At 47.9% G+C, this 16,450-nt stretch overlaps 2 protein-coding genes across 9 annotated transcripts in view; both read right to left on the bottom strand.

Annotated features, from left to right (window-relative positions):
• Positions 1–16,450, bottom strand: part of ARHGEF9 (Cdc42 guanine nucleotide exchange factor 9) — a 219,510-nt gene that overhangs the window by 132,227 nt on the left and 70,833 nt on the right. Inside the window, exon 1 of one of the 8 annotated variants that reach the window (XM_069867778.1) lies at positions 770–911. The exons of 4 other annotated variants lie outside the window; for them this stretch is intronic. Coding sequence is in view for 2 of the 4 variants with exons in the window: in XM_069867776.1 (XP_069723877.1) it covers positions 759–767 (9 nt within the window). In the remaining 2 variants the exon portion in view is untranslated. Of the gene's footprint in view, positions 1–758; positions 912–16,450 lie in introns of those variants that run through there. 3 more of the 8 variants (XM_069867773.1, XM_069867776.1, XM_069867777.1) reach the window with 3 other exon arrangements.
• On the bottom strand, positions 939–1,469 carry LOC138726293 (uncharacterized). Its single transcript, XM_069867935.1, has one exon. It carries the CDS (start codon positions 1,118–1,120, stop codon positions 941–943), a length of 180 nt encoding a protein of 59 aa, XP_069724036.1. The 5' UTR covers positions 1,121–1,469; the 3' UTR covers positions 939–940.

Raw genomic sequence — 16,450 nt, 5'->3', positions numbered from 1 at the left:
CCAAAATGACATTTCTAGAGAAATCAAAGCAAAACCCAGCCCCTCTGTATCTGTTGCTTTAGCAAAGAAAAATGAAGCATGCATTCCCCTTTTTATCTTTGATCCCTCCTTCCCAATTTGCAGAGATATAAACCACATACAAACAGAAAAAAAAAAGCCCAGCAGGTTACGTTCCAATCCCTCTCCCATCTTTAAAGAAAGAACCTAGGCTACATAAAAGTGGACATAGAATTTGGAGGCTTTGGGGCTGAATATTGAGAAATCAAGTCAGATCATCAAGGCAACACAGATAAATAAAGTAAAGAGAATTTCTCTCCCTTGTTTTCTTTGTGGCTGAATGTTATTTTAGCAAAGATTTAATCCTTTAATAGGATTTCTCATTCCCTCCCCACACTTAAAAATGTCCAGAGCTCGATTCGATCGCACACATCACCACATCTCACCTGGCAGCTACATGGTTACTCGCACAGACATCGCACATTAACTGCTTGCTAGAAATCGCACACAAAATGACTTATCATTATTAACTCGAGTCTCTGTTTTAAAGGCAGCAAAACAACACAGCCAGCGCTTACCACAGACAGATATTTTCACTCTGCTGCTAACTAAATATTGACAGCTCTATCTCGCTAGCACAGAATGATATATGAATGGATTACTGTTATTTATCACATTTAAAACCCAGGCAAAAGCAGCTACACTTACAGGCATACTTAAAAGACAAGACATGACAAAAGATTTAGGGAGAGATAATATACCAACGTCATACATATCACAGCGAGGCCATGTTGAAGCTCAACGCGTTTCCCCCCTCAGTAAGAAATCTCTCTCTCTCTTTCTCTCTCTCTCTCGCCTTTCTCTCTCTCTCTCTCGCTCTTGCTCTCTTGTTGAATTGCTAGTGGTAGTAGTAGCCCCCAACAGCTCAGGAGAAAAAATCCATTTAACGAGTGCCCAGGAAGAACATGAGTATGACATTCACAAGCAATAGCACCACAATCACTGCAAAAACGACCACCGTTTGAACATCCAAGGTCATGGTGCAATGCAGAACACTGTAGTGTTCGAGATGTGGGGCTGGCAGATTTGGAGAAGTCAACCTCTGCTCTGTAAGACTGTCCATACATCCACCATGCTAGAATAGAGGAGAAAACTGTTCCTGGTTTTGGTTTTGTTCGGAATGCTTTGTGCTCTGCTTTGAGTTTATCCCCTATCTGCTGTCTCTAGCTCACGCTGGAGCCCGCTAAGTGAAGCATCATCACAACCAGTGAGCACTTAAGATGCAAAATCCTTCCTTTAGGAAACGAAAGCCAGCGCTGTCTGCAAGCTTCTCTCTCTTCCCCCCTCTCTCTCCCGGTCTCTCTCTTGCTGGCTGGCTTGCTTTTTAATTCGTCAAGCCAGTGCAGATAAGAAGCCTGTGTGAGTGTGACAGCTCTGCAAGCTGCTGCGGCTGCATCTCTCGGTGCGAGGCGGACCCTTTCGCATACTAATCAGCTCCAGTGACCAGGCAGCGAAGGAATCCTGGCTGTCAGTCAAACGCAAAAGGAAGCGCTAGCTCCATAAATACGTGAGTCTTCCGCCTGCCGTGGCAGCAAGCGCCATGCAGGCATCTTTTTCCCCTTGATTTTGGTGGCAGTTCGGAAAACAGAGCTGTGCAGGGAGGTCAGGAAGCCGGCGTCACAATCTGCTGCCAACGCTGAGCTCCGGGAAGGCGTCTCTGGGCTTTCTGTGCGACGCAGATCCCGTTCCTCGCTGCCTTTGTACAGCGGGGAGACGTCTGCCCCGTCTGTGCCGCCTGCGCTAAGCTTCGGATGGGAAATATTAAATGCCAGCAAAAAGAGCCAGTGCTGCTAGGAGCTTGCTCAGACCACGTAGGGGAGCAGGAGAATGAACGGGGAGGCAAACCAGCCAAAATAACTAAAAAGGCAACCCCTGGTAATTTGGGCATTCATTGTGAGCTTGTAAGGTGGGAATTGTGTAGGGGGAATCACTTTTTAGCTCTGTACAGCACCATGCACATCACCCCATCAGAAATCTATCCCATAGCCTGAGCTACACTGGGTTTCTCCATGAAAGGGGTTAAATTAAATTTTGATTCTACAGATAGAGATGTATAAAATGGGGGGGGTGGGGAGAGCACTGACGGACAACAACGACGACCCACACAAGACAGGGGATCTTTATTCCTTGTGCAGTAGCCATGAAAGCTCATTCCTACATTAAATTCACAACCAGACTCAGGGTTTATGGTCCAAGTTCCAGTTGCTACAGAAAATCTCATTCTTAGATCCCAGAACCAACAGTTTCCTTAGAGAGGCATCACATACACACACACGCAAAGATGTGCTCAGCTGGAAAAAGTAAATGATTTCACAGACAAAGACAACCACGGAGATGTTGCCAATCAATAGGCATTACACACTCAAAGGTGCACCCAGAGGCTGATCACCAGCACCTTCCAAGAAACCTGCTCCTCCGAACACGTCCGGGACATTCACACACAAGGTCAACAGGTACCACACAAGCACTTATTTTGTTCTTCAGTAGCAAAGAACTAGAGTTCATGGAAACTTTACTGTTTAAAGTGGAACAGAGAGGGTCTGGAGCTGGCTCGCAGCCTTTCTTCCCATTGCATCATCCTTTCTCTTTTATCACCAGCATCTGGGGAAGGGACAGGTGGGATCATGTTCCTACCCCACCACTCAAACTGACACTAAACTCAGCTGTTTACTGCAAGGCTCATTTTGTTCTGCTTCTTTTGCTATCTGGGTTGCTGGAGGGCTCCCTCCAAAGGAGCAGATTCTTCACTATCTGCCCCCAAAGAAGAGACCACATCGGGGGGGTGAGGACCGAGTCTTCCAAGTGTCCTCCCTCCTCAACGTCTGCTGAGATCCAGTGGTTTGTGCGACACCGGCACTCAACCAATGCAGCATCCTCCTCATTCCCAAGCAGCTTTGCAGCATGTGTGGGCCGCGATGCCGCAGCCGCAGAGGGTGGGTTGTGTTGAGCGGCGTTAGAAATAAGCATGGTTTGGGTTAATATGGTGGTTTCTTTTCCTCTCTTTTTTCCTTTGAATGATAACAAAAAGCCAGAGGCTGCCTCCAGCAATGAAGACCCCCTGCTCTGTTCAAGCAGAGGATTTTGCATTCAGGGGAACAGGCAAAGGTGATTTTTCACCTGCTTATTTACAAGGAAGCTGCTTTAACCCTGCCCCAGGCAGCCCCATTAGCACACACGACAAGCTGTGCCCGGGTGATGGATCTGCCTCACCACCAGCTTCCACATCTGCATCTCCCATCCAGAGTGCATTTCTGGGAGAGTCACTTTGTCTAATGCAATTTTAGACTAATTAAAATAGCAAACATGTAGTAGATGTGGAGTATCGATTCTTGTTACGAATCCTTTCCCAAAACAACACAGGCAATTGTGCAAAACCCAAGCCTGAACTCACACGGTTGTCCAGGAAATTCAAGTTTCTGACTCAGTAATAACAGTGACCTCTCCAAAACATATATTTAAGCTGAAAGAGGGGAGATTGAGATGAGATTTTAGGAAGAAATTATTTCCTGTGAGGGTGGGGAGGCCCTGACCCAGGTTGCCCAGAGAAGCTGTGGCTGCCCCATCCCTGGAGGGGTTCAAGGCCAGGTTGGATGGGGCTTGGAGCCCCTGATCCAGTGGGAGGTGACTCTGCCCATGGCAGGGGTGGAATAGGATGGGCTTTGAGGTCCTTTCCAACCCAAACCAATCAAACATTCTGTAATTCTACAATGGGCTCAAATATAGAGGCATCTTTACAGCCAGTTAAATGTTTCCCCTAAATAGTACAGAAGGAGCCTGGGTCTAGACCTCAGCCTCAGATTCAGCCTCATTTCCACAGAAAGCCCACTGGAGATGTTCTACCTGTCCACAGACACCCCAAAGGCCTGCAGACACCTCCACAGACACAGACCATTCCTTGCCTTGTCTTGTGCTTTTTGTATCCTCTCAACACCAAGAACAGCAACCCACCAGTCCCGTGTCAAGGCAGACACCTCCGTGCCTTTGTGTATAGACGGGAGATCCAAACCCAGGCAGGTAGAAGCAGCAAAGGCCTAAGAAATATCCAGAAAAAAAGGTGCAGCAGCTCTCACACATGCTCAGTAGCTACTTCCGTAGCCGAAAAAGAGGATTTTGCCACGAGTGATGTCGCTGGCAGGTCTCAGGCAGTCATTCTGCAGGAGCTGAGCCACTCACAGTGCAGGGGAGGGCAGCGATTATAAATAGAGGCAGCGAAGCCAGCCCCCTGCCTGAACTGCCAGCTGCAGGCAGGAGGTCCCCGCTACCCAGCTTACCACGTATGGCTTGTGCGTCAGGAACCGCTGCGGACCCCACAGCCCGAGGAGATGGGAGAGGGACACGCGGCGCTGCTGCATCTGGGAGCTTCTGGCTGCAGCATCTCTCCTTCGCAGGGCCAGTGCCCTGAAAGATCAGAGCTGGGTGCCTGGCAGATGCAAATATTGGGCTCCGGCAAACGGTGTGTGTAACCAAGTGATCGACAGAAACAGATCGACTGCATAGAAGCTTCAATTTAGATTACACTCACAGTATTGCCAGTAGTACTTGCTGCTTTATATAATTTCCCATGCCTTCTGCGTGCACAAAATGTTAATTTTACTGTGAAAATGGGTGATATTTTCTCCTAGAAGCCTTACTGAAAAAAAAACCAAAACACCTACACATCAGTGGTTTATATAAACCCACCGCAAAGTTTAACTTCATGTAATGCTTTCTGAAAAGTTTAGTCTAAACTGTACAGAGCTACACAGAGGAATAAGATTTGTAATAGTTATATAAAATGCCATCTCCCCTTGCAGCACAGAACATGCCCTGACACTACGGTAGCTTGCAGAAGCACAATTTGTAATGCAAGATCAGTGACAGCTTCTGTAGGAGAAAGAAGTTTTGAGCTTCAGTCAGAGCTTCCACTCACACTCCACATACATCCATCTGTATAGGTGAACATCTATATACACAGAGATAAAAAGAGAGAGTGTACACTGGATTGCCAAATAATAAATCAGAAGGGCCACTACAGCAGCATTAATTAAAATATGGTAATGCTGAGGGAAGCTGATGCCCAGCCTTGATTTTTTACGTGTGCGATGCATTGGGCTCCGTCATGTGAGCAGGACTCCCTCCAATGGATGTCTCCAGTCAGTAGCACAGTCTGTTTCCAGCTTAACAAATGCAGCTCAGACTCAGAACCCAGGTTTATAATTTGGATGCTTACAGGTCCTACATTCCCCTCCGACTACCAGGGACACTGTCTCTGCAGGATGCGGGAGCACCGGCTGTGTGCACATACAGGGCTTCACCTTCAGCTCCCTGTTCTGCTAAAGATCCCTTATGCAGCTTTAACAACCTCCAGTGAAGCAAAGCCACCTGTGTCCTCCCAACACGTCAGCTCCATCTCCCACTAACTGCAATAATCGTCAAATCACAGAATGGTTTGGGTCGGAAGGGACCTTAAAGTCCATCCAGTTCCACACACACGCACCCCCCTGCCATGGGCAGGGACACCTCCCACTGGATAAGGGCTCTTCAAGCCCCATCCAACCTGGCCTTGAACACCTCCAGGGATGGGGCAGCCACCACTGCTCTGGGCAACCTGGACCAGGGCCTCCCCAACCTCACAGCAAAACGTTTCTTCCTAAGATCCCATCTCAATCTCCCCTCTTTCACCTCAAAACTGTTCCCCCTCATCCTGTCCTTGCCCTCCCTGATCCAGAGCCTCTCCCCAGTTTTCCTGGAGCCCCTTTCAGCACTGGAAGCTGCTCTAAGGTCTCCCTACAGCCTTCTCTTCTCCAGGCTGAAAAACCCCAACTCCCTCAGCTTATCCTCATATGGGAGGTTCTCCAGCCCTTGGATCATCTCCATGGCCTCCTCTGGACTCGCTCCACCAGCTCCATGTCCAGAACCGAACACAGAGCTTCCAGTGTGGTCTCACCAGAGCACAGCAGAGGGGCAGAATTCTCTCCTCGACCTGCTGGTCCCACTGCCTGGGATGCAGCCCAGGACACGGTTGGTTTCTGGGCTGCGAGTGCTCGTTGCCGGCTTATGTTGAGCTTCTCATGCACCAGGACCCCAAGTCCTTCTCTTCAGAGCTGCACTCAATCCATTAAATTAAGAAGCAGCAACTCCCTCTACTTTATTAAAAATGAAGCAGTCGAACCTGTAACCCCAACACAGGCCCAGTGAACTCTGTTAATGCCGCTGTAGGAAGCAGTGTCGTGGACCTCTGGGATTCGTCATGAGGGCCTCAACTCTGTCAGGCCAGGAAAACCTGCTTGTCACTCAGACAACAGAGATAAATTTTTTGGTGAATTTAGGGAAGTTTCAAATAAATCACACAACAGCTTGTGATTCTGAGTGGGGATAAAACTATGGTAGTGTTGGTCTGGATGGAACCCGTGGCACAGGGGGAAAGAGCTGCTGGTGACCATCCATCCTGAACTGCTCCCTTCTTTTGGATTCCCTCTTTGAGCACAAGCCCCATCTCAGACTTATATGGCACCATGAGAGAAGTTTAAACCTTCCATTTGAATTAATAAATATTCCAGAGAGGAAAGAACAGCAACAGCATCCAGGGATGTGGAGGCAATTGTTCTCCCATTCCCAGTCCAGTCTGCTGAGCACTTAGAGGCTGCCACCGGCTACATCAGACACCAACGTGGGCTTTGAAACATGGACATGATTAGAGATGAGATAACTATCAAATTCATTATTTTTTTCTAAATCTAGACAGGAATTAAGCTCAGGGATTCAGAGATTAAAGGCCAGTGAGATTATGATTTGCTAAGTTTCCAAAAAGGAGGATTTTCTTAAACTGGGAGTTGCCTCCTTTTACTTTCTCTTCACAGTGACTCTGACACAAAGCCCTCCACTCACATCCTTTGGCCAGAGCAGAGGTGCCAGATCCCAAGCTGCTGCAAAAGGCAGTTTTATCCTCAAAAATCTCTGTAACCTTTTATGTTTATGGACTAAATCATAGACTCATTAAATCATTGAATTGTTTAGTTGGAAAAGACCTTTGAGATCATCAAGTCCAGCCGTATGTGTCCACTAATAAACCAGATTCCTGAGCAACTCATCCACGCACCTTTTAAACACCTCTAGGGATGGAGACTAAACAGCTTCCCAGGGCAGTGGTTCCAGTGACTGAGAGCCCTTCCAGGAAAGATGTTTTCCCTAATATCCAATCTAAATCTCCCCTGGAGCAACTTGAGGCCATTTCCTCCCATCCTATCGCCTGTCACTTAGGAGAAAAGACCAGCACCCACCTCACACAGCTGCCTTTCAGGAGCTGCAGAGAGCAATAAGGTCTCCCCTCAGCCTCCTCTTCTGCAGACTGAACAGTCCCAGGTCCCTCAGCTGCTCCCAGGACCCCTGGGCTTCAGCCCCTTCCTCAGCTCCACTCCATTCTTTGGACACGCTCCAGACTCTTAATGGTTTTCTTGGAGTGAAGGGCGCAAAACTGAACTCAGGATTCAAGGTGCAGCCTCACCAGCACCAAGTCCAGGGGGATGATGCCTTCCCTGCTCCTGCTGGCCACACCATGGTTGACGGAAGCCAGGATGCTGTTGGCCTTCTTGGACACCTAGATACATTGACTGGCTTCACAGGAAGCTGTAAAAACTCCAGATGCCTAAAATTCCTTAGCCAAACTGAGGTGCAAGCAGAATGGAGGAATATTTGTAAAGACTGGGACTCAGGGCACTGATTTTGGCAGATAAAAAAACCCTCTTTCCAGTCACTCACTGCTTCTTGCCTCTCCACTCCAACCTCCAAATACAAAGGTTCCTCACTGTCCATGTGAACTTGGGACTTTCTCCCAGGAGCTCCTTCTACTTCTTTCTTTCAACCTTTTTTCCTTGCTCTACACTTCTCCCTTAGGAGCATTTATTTCTCCTCAGCCTCTGTCCCAGCCCTCCCTCCCACAGCAGCTCAAGTGCCCTCTACCAGAGAGATGAACAAAGTGGTGGGGTGGCTGGAACCAGTGCAGCTTCCTCCAGCTTCTTCCACATTGACTGAACAACACACTTCAGTAAACTTGCAGCGCAGCTAGAGGAGCAAAGGATTCCATTTACAGAACTAATATAAAACACAATTAGAGAAAGACAATGGGGAAGGAAGGAGACATGGGGATGGATAGGATGACAATCTCAAAAGCTGGTGGCATAAATAGACTTCAGAGGAAGAACACCAAAACAAAAGGCTGAATTGAGAGTGTGCAAAGCAGTGAAATGGAAGAGAAAGTGGATGGGGAAGAGGGCTAAGCAAGATCTGTGAAGCAAGCTGCTCTTGAAGCAAGGCTGAGTGCTGGAAAAGAGAATAAGTTAAGTTTTTAAGCCCACTTTTGCAATGTCTGGAGAACAAAGGGCAGTGCCGGAGGTTGAGTTTGCTGCACTGCTTAACCTGCATGACCAGCTGGCCAAGAGCATTATACAAGCTCAGAGGCTACAGAGACAGACACGAGCATCTCTGGTTCACTGCTCTCAGCGTTCCATGAAAAAGAAAGACGGCAGTTTCACCAAATGATGGGAAGCGTCACATTGACCTTCACAGCTTGGCCCGTGGTAGGCAGGCTGCACACAGACACACGGAGTGCAGGCAAGCTGGAGTAGGTGAACTCTTTCCTGTTCTTCACCAGCTCTATTTTTATCTCAGAAAACAAGAAGTGAAGCACAATAGATTTATCTCCCCAGCTAGCGACTGATTTATTTATAACCATTTCATTTCGTGCTAACAGCCCAACAACAACCAAAGGTAGGCCAAGGAGGTTGCAATATACCTGTGCAGCAGCCCTGGTTAACCACCCTCTGGAGAACTAACCATGCTCCAGACAAACAGGTCTTAACCCCTCAAGCAAAGGGCAGCAGCGACATGTCAGACGATAACCGAGGCTGGCCTTGGACCACAGCTGGAGCTCTCAATTAATCCTAGCTCCTTCCACAACCAGAGCCAGCATCTCAGCAGATGGTGCTCTTTCTCCTGTTGAAGAAAGAGAACACTTGCATGATGCTGCAAGGGGTGGGGGGAATGAAGCCAAACACTCGTCTCACTATTGTCTTGTAAAGTGCCCAGATGTCTCTTCCAGAGCACCCTCACATCTGCATCCTCACTGGTGTCATCTGCATCCTAGCACAGCTCAGCGTGCTCCCGCTAACCTCCTCCTGCCCTCAGCTGCTGTGCCGTGCCACACGTACACAACCGCAAGACTCTACCCCAGCGCCGGCTGTGCTACAAGAAGGAGCAATCTACTGATAAAAGCAGTTTTCATAGCTTTTGTAACACTACACAAATCATGCTGGAATGGCACAGAGAGAGCGCCTGTCTGGGGGGTTGGCTCCATTGTGCTTGTCTGGATTGCAGTGAGAAAAACAAAACTTCTATTTTTAAGTTTATTTGAACTTAAAGCATTAAGACAGACTAAAAACTCATGCCCCTGGCAATCATGTTGCAAGTGCTTTCTCCTCTCCCTGCATCTGCTCCACACTCCAGCCTGTACATTGGAAGCAGCCTTCAACTCCCAGTTTTAAAAAAGAACAATAAAATACACCCTCAAATCCAGCAGAAATGAGATGTGGTAACACCAGTTACCCTGGCCACAGACTTTGGAGACTGAGAAAGTTCACTTTAAAGAGACCATCAAATTCAGGTGTTCATTTTGACAACCTGAGGGAGTTGGGGTTGTTGAGCTCGGGGAAAAGAAGGCTCCAGAGAGACCTTAGAGCAGCTTCCAGCACTGAAAGGGGCTTCAGGAAAGCTGGGGAGGAGCTCTGGATCAGGGAGTGCAGGGAGAGGATGAGGGGGAACAGTTTTGAGCTGAAAGAGGGGAGATTGAGATGAGATCTTAGGAAGGAATGTTTTGGTGTGAGGGTGGGGAGGCCCTGGCCCAGGCTGCCCAGAGCAGTGGTGGCTGCCCCATCCCTGGAGGGGTTCAAGGCCAGGTTGGATGGGGCTTGGAGCCCCTGATCCAGTGGGAGGTGTCCCTGCCCATGGCAGGGGTGGAACTGGATGGGCTTTGAGGTCCCTTCCCGGACAAACCATTCCATGATTCTATGACTTTAACATTATATAAGAACTGTCTTCTCTGGAAAAAAAATGGCCTAGAAGAATATTTAGACATTTACTTCTTGCAGGCGAGCTTGAAAACGAGGTAAAAAAATTAAAGCCCAAACTGCAGAAAAATCCAAGCCAGGTCCCTTCCTTCCACCGCTCCCTCCAGTCTCTCCTACAGGAACTCCAGGGCTTCTGCTCTCATTTCTGACATGAAATTGCAGATTTTCAAATCAACACATGCCTGAAGGGAGTGGTAAGTGAGAAAAACATTATCACCCACTAGAAAATGACCTTCTCAAACCCAGGGTCCCCAGTGTGATCCCTGAGCAATCCAGCTGCACAGACACAGAGAAGGAAAGCTTTTCACCGGGAAAATCAACGGGTGCATTCCAGCTTTGCCACAACACAGGCAATTCCTTTGAAATCTAGTGCCTCGCATTTCCTACGCAGTCGAAAAGCAAATGTAACAGAGTATTTTCCTCTGCCGAAGCCTGTGGAGGTCCAGCAATTAGCAGCACAGGAGCGAGATGCCAGGCGGAATGGAAACGACACGACCCATGACGCACACACTGAACAGCGATGTCAGAAACCACACGGAGGAACAGGCAGATGCGAATAAAAAGTTTCTGGTTCTGCTTTGCACCTGCATTGACCTGCAGAAAGCGTGGGTTTAATGAGGAGTTCTCCCGCGCGAGGGCTCTCCCCTCTCTCCACCGCACAGACTATAATCAGCACTGCTTACGGGCATGGCCAAACGAGGCCCTGCACTGGCGCACCAGAAATACAAAGGCTTGTGAATTTGAAACTCCTGATGCCGTGCACTCCCTGGGACTTGTTATTCTGCTTTTTGCTGCTGCTCTGTCAGCCCGAGCTTACTCTGAGGGAAATACAGAATTATCAGCTACGTATCAATGCGTCCTGGGCTGCATCCCAAGCAGTGGGACCAGCAGGGACAGGGAGGGGATTCTGCCCCTCTGCTGCACTCCAGTGAGACTAAACCTGGAGACCTGCATCCAGTTCTGGAGTCCTCAGCTCAGGAAGGACATGGAGCTGTTGGAGCAAGTCCAGAGGAGGCCACGGAGATGATTCAAGGGCTGGAGAACCTCCTGAACAAGGACAGGCTGAGAGAGTTGGGGTTGTTCAGCCTGGAGAAGAGAAGGCTCCAGAGAGAGACCTTAGAGCAGCTTCCAGGACTGAAAGGGGCTCCAGGAAAGCTGAGGAGGGGCTCTGGATCAGGAAGGGCAGGGAGAGGATGACGGGGAGAGGTTTTGAGCTGCAAGAGGGGAGATAGAGGTGAGATCTTAGGAAGAAATGTTTTGGTGTGAGGGTGGGGAGGCCCTGGCCCAGGTTGCCCGGAGCAGTGGTGGCTGCCCCAGCCCTGGAGGTGTTCAAGGACAGGTTGGATGGGGATTGAAGAGCTCTGATCCAGTGGGAGGTGTCCCTGCCCATGGCAGAGGGTTGGAATTGGATGGGCTTTGAGGTCCTTTCTGACCCAAACAGTTCTGTGATTCTTTCTGTATTGGGAATGCAGTGTCCAGGCAGAGACCCTTCTTTTACTAATAGCCCTGACTCAACACTGTGGCAGACAGGAGCAGAAGCCGCGGCCCTGCTTCATGCAGAAATCGCCTGCAACTCCTTGCAGCCCTCCTCAGACTCCTTTTGTGACACTGTTGGCTTTGGCTTCCCAGGATTCCTCCTTGTCAAGATATTGAGTAAAGAAGAAAACATCTTATTAAGACGTTGACCCATGGGTCTCATGTTCTTCACACAAATTAACCTAGAGAATTAGATGTGTTTCATACATATCATTTTCTCCCCCGCTCTCTGCCTCCCCAAAAAGGAGAGGGAACAGCTTATTGAATCTGGCACTCTTTTAATGAAGAAAATGATGCAAGGCAACCTAATGAAGTAGGAATTCCAGCTGGATATCAGTAGATTTATGAAGACATCATAAACCACTCATTTCTATCAGCACTAATATCAGCATTTAAAAGGATAAAGAAGTTTATAGCTTTTTTTTTATTTTTTTTTCTTCTCCAAATGAGGCAAGTGGCTGCCAATAGGCTTTCCTTTCCTATTCCACCCCAGCTCAGTGGGGTCACTTGCAGAGAGCTCTAGCACAGGCTGCACTCCCTGCCTGATGCTATGAAACAGCCTTCCAGGAACGGCCAGCGCTGCCCTCCTGCCGGCTGCTCGTGACAATGTGCAACTGCGGGGAACCAAAGGGACTCTCGCTGTGCGGGATCACACAACCAAACCTGCCTGCTGGAGGACACGGGGTAAACACAACAGAAAAGAACCTGGTGCTCCATTGGCTTCTTCAAGAAGAACAAATTGTACTTCTGCATCATTAATCACCAACATAGACACGCACTGGGACAGAGCCGAGGTCTGCTGTGCTATCTGAAATGTGGCATTTCTTAAGTTGTGAGCGTTTCTGTCCACAACCTGAAAACCACTACAGCAGAGAAGGCATGGTGTCATTTACTGCATGCCTAATGTTATCTTGGGTTAAATCCAAGGAATTCTGTAGCATGGCAGAGCTGGGGAGACAGAATCACAGAGTGTCCCCAGTTGGAAAGGGCCCACAAGAATCATTGAGTCCAACTCCTGTCCCTGCACAGGACACCACAACATTCACACCGTGGGTTTGAAGGCCTTGGCCAAATGCTTCTGGGATATTGTCAGGCTTGGTGCCGTGACTGCTTCCCTGGGAGCTTTTCCAGGGCTCCACCACCCTCTGGGGGAAGAACCTTTTCCTGATGTCCAGACTCATCCTCCCCTGGCACATCCCCTTGCCCAGGGAGGTGGTTGAGTCACCTTCCCTGGAGGTATTTAAAGGATGGATGAATGAGGTGCTGAGGGACATGGTTTAGTGATTGATGGGAATGGTTGGACTCGATGATCCAATGGATCCTTTCCAACCCAGTGATTCTATGATCTTCCTGCTGTTCCCTCAGCTAAGTTGGAAACCCTTCTGAACAGAGCAATTGTGCATACGAATGCAACTCTTTGGGTTCAGTGAGGTTCATCAGAGACCTGGACCCACAAGTGGACTTGACTTCTCACCCACTCCCTCTTACAAAACCAAGTCAGAGATGTCACAGGCTGAAATTGGCTCCCAGATAGGACACCCCTGCTGCTCCCTAACAGACTCTTCTTCCCTTTCCCTGCCCACATTGCATAATAGGCAACTTTATTTATTTATTTTCTCATATGACATCTTTTCATAACAATAGAAACTATTGGAGACCGAGATAACTTGATGGATTTTGCCTATTATCTAACAGCTTAGTCACTCAGGGAATTAGTCATGTTCAAAATAACAGCCAGGCTCAAAGAGATTGAGAGAGCAACCGTTCTGGAGCAGGAGCAGCTAATGTCATAAATACATTAAGATGTTCGCTTGGAGCAGCTCAGAGATGTTTCACCAAGTGTTGAAAAAAAAAAAAAAAGAAAAACCCTTTCAGAAGATACAAGAAAAGTGGGTTTTTAGCAGTTAAAAAGCATCACAGTTTACAAAGCCTGCTGTGCTCAAACACTGGAATGCTGAACACAGGAGGGACAGATGGACATGATGACCACACAGTGCGTGAGGTTTCCTAGCGAGTGCATCCTGTGCAATGCTTTACAAAATACTGCTGCGTATTTCTGTGGCACCCTCCAAGAAATGGTTTCAAAGGGTTTGCCAGACATCCCCGATGAATCACTGGAATAAAACTAAGGAAACAGAGAAGTTACAGGCTTGTCCGTTACCCAGCAGGTAGGAACTGGGTCACAGAGCTGTGGTTTGTGCGTGGGACTAGAGCCAGGGCTCCTTCTAGCCACACTGGGGTGGACACAGGGCAATCACTAGCTTATATCGGGCATTCATCCAAATATTTTATATACCATAACATCAGCTCTTTAATGTGGATGTTTTCTGCGTACCCTTACAGCGACGCTAGTAGGAGGCTATGACTAAAAGCTTAAAGAATCCCCAAACCAGACTGAAATGGAAAACAGAGCAGAAACTACATGGTGAGAAAAAAATCCCACCAAGAAATGTACTTGGTAAGGCTGACCTAACACTTCAGGATCTCGACCGCACTGCAGCACACACACACAGTTCTCCAGTGCGTGCAGAGCTCGTTCAACCCGAGTATAAGCCTCCATCGACAGAGACCCCCAAGATGAACAGGGATAAACTCGCAATAAGCTGCTCTCTCGTGGCAAAAGGCCCTCCTTGCTGAGGCTGCAGGGTATGGAGATGTCAGACCAAAAAGCACCCTCAGCGGGACGCACAAACCCTTTGGCACTGCGGCTTCCCAGGGGGCTGCTTTGTGACACACTCCACCAGCCAAGCCAAGTGCTCTCTGTTCCCTTTGATCTCCATGGGAGTTCAGGGCACTCCAGGCCCCTTAAATCCCATTTTTTCCCAAGTGCCTGGAGACTTCAAGATCCTTTTTCCATCCCATCCTAGCCTGGCTTCTCCCCACCAACTGCATTAGCTTATTCAAACTTTCAAAACTGAAAATCAGCCCAAAACATCTTTCTTCCACTTGTTTTTATTTTCAGACTTTGCATTGAGCTTTTTAGGATTATGGAGTGCAAAGTCATTGTACTTTAAATATTCCATGAATTGCAGACTGACAAGTGGAGAAGAATAAGTAATGAAAAAGGTAAAAAAGGTTCCTGGCTGCCACAGTGCCCCAGTCATGAACAACTCCACCACTTACAGCGTTTGGCCTTGTTATTCATTGAATCCCCTTTTAACATGTTTTAAGTTGTGATGACAGAGAGTGCAGGGATAGGATTGAAGGGGAATGGTTTTCAGCTGCAAGAGGAGAGATTGAGATGAGAGCTTGGGGAGAAAGGTTTTGCTGTGAGGGTGGGGAGGCCCTGGCCCAGGTTGCCCACAGCAGTGGTGGCCGCAGTGGTGTTCAAGACGAGGTTGGCTGGGACTTGGAGCCCCTGATCCAGTGGGAGGTGTTCCAACCCAACTGGATGGGCTATAAGGTCCTTCTAATCCAAATCATTCCATGATTCAGTTTTGCTAGTTCATTCTGACCTCAAAATGCCTGACCTAGGAGAGCATCTCTTGTTTCCCTGTAGATCTCCTGAATAGTAATATTAAGCTCAAAACCATTCTATGATTCTGTGATTTACAACACCTTACTTTTTGTTGATGACAGCAATGTAAAATATCAACACGTTGATTTTAAATATTCAAACAACATGCACTATGTGGCTGTGTATGCCTGTGGAAAAAAACCCAAAAAGACCAGGACTCTCTACCCAGCAAACCTAATGGCTGCACTCACTTTGACTTTCACAGGCACAACATCAAGTCCAGAATTAGACCCTATGCAAGGAAACAGCAAGGAAGGTGCATGCTTGTCTTTCCTGTAATACAGCAAAAGGCTTCAGGAAAACTCTGCCCTCATCAGATAAAAAACTACATTATGGCCTCAAGTTGCACCAGGGGAGGTTTAGATGGTATATTAGGAAAAAACTCTTCACTGAAACAGTTCTCAGGCACTGCCAGAGGCTGCCCAAGGCAGTGATGGAGTCACCATCCCTGGAGGGGTTTAAAAGACAGGCAGACAAGGTGCTTAGGGATCTGGTTCTGTAGTGGACAGGTACGGGTGGACTCAATGATCTCAAAGGTCTTTTCCAACCAAACAATTCTACAATTCTATGGTCCCATTCCAGAAAAGGCTATACTACAGCATGCTGGATCCATACCCTCTGTGAAGAACACCTAACTCAACGATCATTGTACTTGGAACACTGATCAGATGCATCAATTAATTCCCATCACTACCAATGACAATTAGTTTCATCTTTCAGGGTTAGAAACAGATACCAGCAGTTTAGCAACTCAGTACCAATGAAGCATGGAAAACACCCTCATGGGATGCCAGCATAATTGGCAAAAGATTAATTGTTTAAAAAACAGAAAGCAGCACATGCAAAGGAGAAGAAAAGAAGCGCCAACAGCTTTGTAGTATGGAATAATAGCTAGGTTTGAGAGGCTGATTGAGAAATAAAGAGCCACATGCAACGAGAACAAAAGGTACCATCACTTGTAAAATATTAGTGACACACTCCTTAGAGATGAATAACAGGGAGAGGTAGCAGGTCTGACTGTCTAACCCAATCCAGTACTGAGAACGACAGAAAGTAGTTTAATTCTTTCAATAAGTGATAGAACAAGGGGGAATGGCTTTCAGATGCAAGAGGGGAGATTGAGATGAGATTTTAGGAAGAAACGTTTTGCTGTGAGGTTGGGGAGGCCCTGGTCCAGGTTGCCCAGAGCAGTGGTGGCTGCCCCACCCCTGGAGGTGTTCAAGGCCAGGTTGGATGGGGC

This window comes from Phaenicophaeus curvirostris, chromosome 13, assembly GCF_032191515.1.
Source record: "Phaenicophaeus curvirostris isolate KB17595 chromosome 13, BPBGC_Pcur_1.0, whole genome shotgun sequence".
NCBI classification, from domain to species: domain Eukaryota; kingdom Metazoa; phylum Chordata; class Aves; order Cuculiformes; family Cuculidae; genus Phaenicophaeus; species Phaenicophaeus curvirostris.
The sequence above is the reverse complement of the archived record's forward strand: the minus strand, read 5'-3'. Positions and strand labels throughout refer to the sequence as shown.